This window comes from Pongo pygmaeus, chromosome 10 (genome assembly GCF_028885625.2).
Source record: "Pongo pygmaeus isolate AG05252 chromosome 10, NHGRI_mPonPyg2-v2.0_pri, whole genome shotgun sequence".
NCBI lineage: Eukaryota > Metazoa > Chordata > Mammalia > Primates > Hominidae > Pongo > Pongo pygmaeus.
In genome coordinates, this window is record NC_072383.2 from 83,447,467 (window position 1) to 83,457,327 (window position 9,861).

Sequence of the window (9,861 nt, forward strand, 5' to 3'; positions counted from 1 at the left end):
AGTGAGTAAAAGTTATGTTTTATCATGTCCCTGCTTGCCTGTTTTTTAATATAGACTGCAACTATATATACAAAAGAAGAAATTTAGTTTTGTTTCATCTCTCCACTAATTAACTAGCATATTAATTTTACTTGTACATGGCCTTTACAAAATTCAAATAGTTACATCATTCTGATGTATTTTCCTCAGACGCTATCTTAGAGAAAATGTCATTTAGAAGTCTCTAGTATTCTCAGTCTATTTTTGCAAGGTTCAAAGTAGTCACCTACTCATTAATGTTTTATTAAAATATGTGTTCATGTAATATAATCAAAATCATTCAAATATGAGTATTCTTTGAATAACTCCAGAACTTCTGGTAATGTCAAATTTACGAAGAACTTGAGGAATGAACAGAAATTTAGCAAGATAAGTAAAGGACATGAAAGTGTGAATAAACCTTTTGATAAAATTTTTAAATTAGAAAAATCATGTTGAAGTTATCTGTATATATATAATTTTATATATATAGAAATCTTTCTCTTCTAACTTATGAATTCAAAATAGTATTGTTTTTCACTGATGCCTTTTATTCATTTTTAGTTTCACAGGCCTTATTTCCAGGTAATATATATATTGCTGAAGAGCAAATGGATAATAAGGAAATATGGGCAATAAGCACATAATACTCTACTATAACTCCAGTAGATTTGATGATAAAAATGTAATTATTAAATGCAAAATAAGAAATTTAAAAATATGTGAATTATAGTAATACTGTTAATTAACTGGCAAATTTGTAAGTGATGCCATTCTACTTATAAACTCTTTTAATAAAATAATTACTTGATATCCGCTATGTCAATTGTTGCACAGTTTCACTGGAGAAGTCAACATTGACTTTCATATTTCCTATTAAAATATTAAAACTTCAATCCCACTCTAGATTTATCTTTTTCCTCATATAAAAACAATAAAAAGGTAATATCTTATAAATAACTGTGGCCAATTTAAACTTTTTTGTTCTATACATAATGAAATCTGGGTCTTAAAATCCTCTTGCTTTTTATCTCAACTATTCAACTTGAAGTAATATATCAGTAATGAACTTATAGCCACATCTCGTGGAATTATTATTATTATTATTATCACTTTATGGTCAGCAAGAGTTATTCTCTAGCAATATAGAAATTTACATTTTAAGAGTCTTTTAAATTATTGTTTAAACCATTAAGTCTGATTCTTGGACTGAAATTTTTGGCCAGGAACTTTAAGACACAAATTTGTTAGGTGTTGATATTTTGTTCCTGAAACCGGACAATTAATTACAGAAAAACCTTAACACTTAAACCCTTAAAATAGTCTACTAACTAGACCTAGAAGATGAAAATTAATTGCTGTTACACCGAGAGCATGTTTACATGGTTAGTGGACTCATCTAATATGGATTAATTTTAAAATCTACTTTTTAGAAGAGTAAACACATAATAGTTATTGATTTACTGTCTTTTAACAACTGGTTACTATCCTAAGTAACAACATTCTAAGACAGTTAAATGAGTCAACAATTATTCCAGGCACAGTTAAATATAACAGTTATTAGTAACTACAGAATAATGTTTACAGAGCTAACACAGTAGCTAGTTTCAACAGCAATGGACATTATCCAGAAAAAGACAAATTTCATCTGTATTTTATAAGAGAGCTAGTTGTACATATGTTAGCTACATTTATTCTTTGTTAAAAATTTAACACTTTTTGACGACAGGATTCATGCCTGCTCTATTGATAATACATTAAAGCATGATGTTTCTAACTGTAATATTTTAGTTCTTATCCATTTATGTGATCATTTTCTTTCTTAAATTGTTTGACTTGTATTTTTGTTATTTTTTTTCTTTCAAACCAATTTTTCACACTAGCTAATGTGCAAAAATAAATGGATATGGTTAAATATGAAATGCATTTGTCAAATGAATGAAACTGGAGTGAAATAATATAATAAATCCTCAGGCTAGTTATGTTTATTGTTGCCAAATGTCTCCCTGCTAAGAACTAATAAGTATGAAAAAGGATAATGAAAGTTTCCATGAAAAATTTTTGGGAGATCTATTCATGAGTCTTCACTATCTGGGAATGTGGAAATAAGTATTTGTTTTATACAAGTTCCATATGAAGATGGTAAAGATGAAATTAAGAAAATAGAGTCAAATAGAAAGCAACTACAGTATGACAGTTTATAATATTATGTGGCTTACAGAAGAAAATTAACAGGAAAGTTCTACTGAAAGAAATATGTGTTGAATGAATATATAAATAGAAGAAAGATTTTAAATTAAATTTTTCAAAGACTAAAAGTGATCTTGAAAATCTAATTTGAGTTTTAAAAGTTTATATTCTAAAATAAATAGCTCAATAATAAGCATTTTGGAATTTACTTAAAATTCCTATTTTGCTAAAAATTTACTTTAGCAAAATTAATATGGGAAAATATTGGGTGAGAGAAGATAATTAGAGGCTGAAATGTAATATATATACATATAATATATATTATATAAATATATATATAATATATATACATATATATAAAGACTGACTGGTTTCAAAGGAATATGCATATCCATCAAGATCCATAAAAAAAGATGCTCTCAACTATAAGCATCACTTATGCCACTGTTCTTTTTTTTTTTTTTTTTTTTTTACACTTCCTGTGTTTATTTATTAATTTATTAAAACTATAAAACTACAGTAATCAAAACAGTGCAGTACTGGCATAAAGACAGACATATCAATAACTGCAACAGAGCCAAGAGAACAGAAATGGACTCTTACACTTATTGGCAGTTGATTTTTAGCAAAGGTACCAAGGCAATTTAATTGAGAAAAGATTGTTTTTTCAACAAATGGTTCTGGGACAACTGGATAGCCACATGCAAAAAAAAAAAAAAAAAAAAATTTAAACCATTACCTCACATCATTCACAGAGATTAACTCAAAATGGATCATAGACCTAAGTTTAAGAGTTAAAACACTGCAATTTCAACAGGAAAATGTAAAGGAAAATCTTCATCATCCTGGGTTAGGCAAAAAATTCCCACACCCAAAAGTGCAATCCATAAAATAAAAACTTAGTGAATTGAACTTTACCAAAGTTAAAAACTTTGTCCTTCAAAAGAAACCTCTAAGAAAGTGAACACTCAGACAGATGGGGAAGAAATATTTGCCAATTGCATATCCAACAAAGAACTTGTAATCGGAATTTATAAAAATTCTTACCACTTAATAATAAGAAGACAAATGGCACAATTTAAAAATATGTAAAATATTTGAATAGACTTTTCACCAAAGAAAATATATGAATAGATTAAAAAGTACATGCCACTGTTCTTTAATTACAAATATTTGTAGACGCTTTGTTGTAAATATAATGAAATTGAATAGAGCCCTGAAGAGGACATTAAAAAATAAAAAAATGATTGTGGAGTTTGGGAATAGGCCTTTCCCAAACTAACAAAATAAACAGGACTTATATGACCTGATTTTCAGAATTCCTTTTCGAACTGTGTGCAGTAGAAAATGTGGGACCTAGACAGCTAATGGATTGTTAAATTGCATTCTTAACTGCTTATTGGATTACACTTTTGATTATCCAGTCAATTTAAAAGTTTAAACACCCAATAGGTATCAACTATTTCAGTGGGAAACCAGAAAACCACAATAACCAGCATTACATGGAGTAGTTATCAATGGAAAGATGGGTTTTAGTTAATTTACAGGCCACATGAGGAAAAGTCAGTCTAGTTCTGAAACAAATCACAAAACCCTTTAAGATTTTATAACTAGAAACCACTCACTCAAAGAATTTGAAAAACCCTCCAAGAAAAAAGTATGAAAACAATGTAAGAGTGACAGAATTTAGTGAAGACTTTTTTTAGCACCACATTTTTAGCGCCACATTCAAGCCATCATTTTGCAAACACAGCCGCATGGCATCTTTAAGGAAAAATCAACACACTGGTTTGTTAAAAATAAAACCTGGGAAAACTGCATATTATAAGGCAGCCCCAAAGATTCAAATGTAAAATATGCATGGTAGATATTATAAAAGGTAAATAAACAGGCAAAATACATGAGTTAAAAAAAACTATGCATTTATCAAAATGAGATTTCCAACCCAATGTGATATGTATTAGCTTTTACAGTCATTGTGAATTGTTTTTTCAAAATAAATATACACAGACAAAAAATGTGTTACTCACATGTTGTTTTTTTAAAACATTTTGATTATTAACACCAGTAATAATGCTAGTAACAAATACTGTGGATATTTTTGTGACTATCAAGAGTACAAACATAAGTGATTTTCGTATTTATATGCCACTTAAATTTATATGAGTAAGAAGAATAAATGTGTCATGGTTCAATTGGGATTTGGAGAAACAAAAGTTTTATTAATATTTTATAATGTACAAAAAATACTTTTATTCACTGAAAAAGCTAAAAAGCAATCTCAAAAACAAGAAAAATCACAATATTACATTGAGGAAATCCAAATATGGTATAAACCTGTTCAATATTTATTTTTTATTTTCAGTGTTAGACTTTATCTACCTAAAGTTCACTACAAATGATTATTATAATTCAAGCCTGGACACAGCAGTGACCTTACAAAGCAACTGTTATTTGAATATTGTAATATCTACCTCAACCCCAAATTTGCCCAACTTAACTCATTCACAGCACTTAAATTGATGTAAACGCTTTGCTGCTAAAAATTGGTTCTGGTCACTTTCATTAAAATGTCTAATTTTTTTTCTCCATGCTTTACTTATGCTGTATCTGCTGTTAAGTAATAAAATATGGAAAGTATTTTGAAATAATTTCTATATCCAGGCACATAATGTTGGGTATATCAATGAAAATTCAATGATGCATTACTATACATCATGAAATTCCTATTTTGACCTGTTAAACGGTTTTTTATACATACCAGGAGAGTCATTCAAAGCATTTTACATATTAAATTACTTATCAAAACACAGCATATATATAGACCTTGACATTTTTTAAAGAACCAAGGATTTAACAATAAAATATTTAAAGGACCAGAACAAATCTTTAGCAGAACACAGATTATGTAGCAAAGAAGTAACTTCTTGAAAAATAGAGCATAATCATCAAGACATAGTTTCAGCACTTGTATAAGCAATTGATTAGTTGATTTATATGCTCATCTCCAAATATGCAGCAGATTGTTGTTAAACATAAAATCTATAACAATAATGTTGCAGAAAAGGGAAAACAATTGTCAAAGATTTGTTAGTCATACATGTTTTTGTTCTAGGAGTCCATCAGTAGGTTTAGCTCCAATATCAATATTTTGAGGCAAGAGTCTCTTGCTATTTTATTTTCATATGGGTAATTTTAGTATGATTATACATTGACCATATTAAATTGCTTCTTTTTATGTTTTTCCATTTCTGGAGTAATCATAGGACAAAGTAATGACTTTGTAATGAATGCCAATATGTGATTCTCTCAGAGATGTGTTATTTTGCTCCTCAATTTATTCTCTATATATGTAGTGATTTGGGAATTTATATGATAACAAAAACTCTCACTAAATGCAATGAGAGAATAAGCTATATAGATTACTGCTCAAATTGTTAATTTACACATAGCAGAACAATACAACTCAAGCTTTTAATCACACCTAAAATATTGTTTTGATAAAACATTATATATTCACTTAAGTGTTTGTTAAAGACTCATTTTCTATAGCATTTTCATTCCACTTCAAAATTGCTATAAAGCTGTCTTGTAATATTACACAATGTGCTTTTTAAATTGTAATTATTATTTGCTTAAGGAATTATACCAAGCAATGAAAAGTTTACAAACTGTTTTTAAAATATAGGTTTACATTTTGAATAAGTACAAAAAGATTTAAAGATTCATCAGCAGCTTCAAATACAACATAATAATATTGGGGGGAAATGTGCCATATGGTAAATTTCTGTCAATAGAAAAGTCCCTTAAAATGTAGAAACACTGTTAAGAATAAAAGTTTGATCCAAAGAAAAGCTGGGCTTTAATGCAATTCAGTCTATTTCATTTTGAAATATTTTAGAAGCATATGAAATTATCTATATGTGTTGCAATACTTTATACAAAAAGTACTACCCTCCTTACATGTTACTTTTCATGTTGGTTAAAAAAAAAAAAAAAAAAAGCTTATATTAAGAATAAAACCCTTTGCATGCCTTTAGTCCCAGCTTCTGGGAAGGCTGAGGTGAAATGAGAGGATCACATGAGCCCAGCAGGTGGAGGCTTTGGTGAGCTGAGATTCAATTCATACACTGCACTCCAGCCAGGGTGACTATGAAGCACTGTATCAAAAAAATAAACAAAATGAAGAAAGCCCTGAAGACATCTTTATACTAAGATAGTTTTATCAAAAATATTAACTAACAAGAAATGTTATTGAATTAAATTTTAAAATACATGCTTACTTCTACTTATTACCTTGAATAATCCTTGGAAGGCACTTGACTTAGCTTACTGTAGTGGAACAAAATGTTTGTGTTAGTCATTTGTGAAAGTCTGCTTACTGTTTTATTCTCTTTTTTATCTTAAATAAATATATCAAAATTGTAAAGTTATTTCATTAGTTCAATACTCAGACACCCTTCTCCCTCTACCTCCACACGTGGCCCCAGCATTCTCCCTATTTAATGTGTTCTCATAAATACATATTCAGTATCCAGGAAACAGTTATATTTACAAACAATTTTTACTGCTGAGGCAAGATGAGGGTTTACTGTTACTTTTATTGTTTTTTAAAATGGACCAAAGTAGACATTCCATTATGTTATCTGGGAAAAAATATCAAGCTGTATGTTTCCAGTGTATAAATAGTAAGTAGAAGGAGGATAAGTTTTTAAGACACTTTCTTAATGCATTTTAGGCCAATAGTTTATCATCTAAGAAACTCTTGCTTCTGTGCTTAGTGATGTTTCTGTTGCTTGAAAAAGTTCTTGCACTTTCTTGAAGGACTACTGACTGATTTATAGGGAGTAGCTCAGCGTAGGATGCATCTGGCTAACATGTGGAAGTCAACTTCAGTTGGCATCTCTCTTAGTTGTTAGTCTCTCTACTGAGATTTGCCTTCACAAGTGCCAACCATGAAGGTCTCTAAATTCCTGAGCCATGATCTGTCTCTAGCTCCGTTACAGACTAGTGTCTGTAGACATGAGCATTAGTCTCTATTGTATCCTGCATGTCCTGTACTTAATCATTAGCCTTTAACTTTATCCCTGCTTTTTAGTGCTGTTCACTTGGTGGAATAAAAGTAAAATATATTCCCTCTATGGAGGTTAATTAACTCCTTTGAGTTTGTTTTCTTAATCATAATTTTAAGATTAAAAACCAAAATTCAGTATTCTGTATTTAAAGAGCTTTTAAACGTAAAATGAACATTTACAATCAATATTCACCATCATGTTGCATCAAATTTGAAATTACGGACCAATTTCCTCAAATGGCCTAATGTTTGCTGACTCTTCTATTTGAATTTATATTTTTTAAATATTTAAAATTTTAGTTGGAAAAGTATTAATCTCAAAAAACATTCTATTTTTTTTTCTCTAACCTTACTTAAGCACGAAAGCATCACAGTGGAGAATCATGTAGTTTCAACCTTTGCCTCAAGCCAGTACTGAGGAAGCCCTGGAATGCCTCACTCTGCTACTTTCCAAACCCTTTCCCAACAGATACAGCCCTTTGCTCTTGCTTAATCCTAAGGGGATTTAAAGCAGAGGATCATAATGTTTATTTTTTGGTTTATTTTATTTATGTATGTATTTATTTATTTATTTATTTTTGAGACGGAGTTTGGCTCATGTTGCCCAGGCTGGAGTGCAATGGCGTGATCTCGGCTCACCGCAACCCTCCGCCTCCCAGGTTCAAGCGATTACCCTGCCTCGGCCTTCCGAGTAGCTGGGATTACAGGCATGTGCCACCACGCCCGGCTAATTTTGTATTTTTGATAGAGACAGGGTTTCGCCATGTTGGTCAGGCTGGTCTCGAACTCCGGATCTCAGGAGATCCGCCAGCCTCGGTCTCCCAGTGCTGGGATTACAGGCGTGAGCCACTGCGCCTGGCCATAATTCTTTAATAGTATTCTTGATATGGCATCCTGGGGTCTTACTGAGTAAACATTCTGAATCCACGAACTATTCTTAGGACTATTGTTTTTAAACTCTGAAAGTTTTTATTATATATAAATAATAATTTCTTCCATTTTATGGCACCTGTGTACAAAGCAGTCTCACTGATCTTACTACCATTTACAACATAGTCAGAAAGGCAGTTTTCACCATAATCCTGATGTGCATATATTATTTCTCTCATTTATAAAACTGATACTCAGAAAGACTGTTACCTGTGCAGAGTCACGAAGCTCTATTTTAGGTAGCCAGAGTAAAATTCATGAATATCTTGATATTCTAGATCTAATGTACTTTCCATTTTACCAAAAATTACTTTTTCTGAAAAAGACCTTCATTCAACCGGACTATTTATAAGACAAATGTTAACAAGTTTTATTATAATAATATAAATAATTATAGCAATTTAACCTATGAAAATATAAACAAATATAAATACCTTAAAACTAAGAAGATTTATCATTTTATAGTTGTGAAACACCAATGATATTTGAATCTGTAGATAGAAGGAAACTATTATATCTATTTAATATTTTTAGTACCCTCCCTCTATTTAACCTAAACACATTTTATACCAATCTTGATTATACGGTATTACTTTGTAAACAAAAATAAGCTCAACAAAGATACATCTGTTAAACTCCAAGATCATAGACTTTTCAAATGCATGTTTTTGACTTAAATATATTTCTTTAAAATATAATGTATTTGGTTCATATTCATTGAAAGTGTACATTTAATATCACTGTCTAGGTTGTTCAGTTAAGGCAATACCAATATCGCCAATAATAACAAATACAAGACCTTCTAAAAAAGAACGTATATCATTCCGAGACAATCCTGTACAACTCAGTGGTGGATGGGGAAGTGGCAAAAAGAAGGCGAACATTTCCAACTAATTCTTAAGGCTTCAGCATTCAAAACATGTGGCAAACTCTTTCATGAAGTCTGGATATCTAGTCATGTTACCAATTGGATACAAGTTTTTAGAGTCCTATATTTAATTTGGTTTATTATACATATTTCACAAGTTTGTTTTCTAATGGAGCTATCTTATTTCTCATCTGTGAAATGTAGTTTTGCATTTCTTCCTGTGTTCATGTGAAATGGCCTCCAGAAAATTCTTGAGATATTGTAATGGAACTTGCATATCCAGTTTTTTTAGTTTTAATTTTTATGACACATGTATTCAAGATAGCTTTTGTTACCAATAATAAATATTAATGCTATACACATAAAAGAGAATGTAACTGTCTTACTGATGCTGTTTAATGTAGCAATAATGATTAATATATTAATAAACTTTATTAGATTATTGTAATTGAGTATTTCAAAGATAAATTAATACATGGAATAACTGAAAAGAAACAGTGACAAAGGCCTTTATTTTTTAATTTTAAATTATCTTAAATAGATTAGAGAGTAATGATAAAATGTATGGTCAGTTTAAATTAAAATAGAAATTTAAGTAATTATCAATTGGATAATTGGATATTTTATCTGTAATGTCAGATGTTTATTACCCTTATTTATAGAGGTAGATGCTAATTTTGGTTCATTAACATTATTATACTAACTCAAGAAATACTTTATCATTTTAATTTTTCATTAAGGTACCTTAAAATTGTCATTTAAAAGTACTTTTTCAAAATTC

The 9,861-nt window shown here is 29.8% G+C and overlaps 1 protein-coding gene across 1 annotated transcript in view; it reads left to right on the forward strand.

The window, feature by feature from the left end:
- LRRIQ1 (leucine rich repeats and IQ motif containing 1) overlaps positions 1-9,307 on the forward strand; it is a 234,048-nt gene extending 224,741 nt beyond the window's left edge. Inside the window, exon 28 of the mRNA XM_063646532.1 lies at positions 8,961-9,307. Coding sequence (XP_063502602.1) covers positions 8,961-9,106 — 146 coding nt within the window. The 3' untranslated portion in view covers positions 9,107-9,307. The remainder of the gene's footprint in view (positions 1-8,960) is intronic.
- Positions 9,308-9,861: the final 554 nt, after the last annotated feature.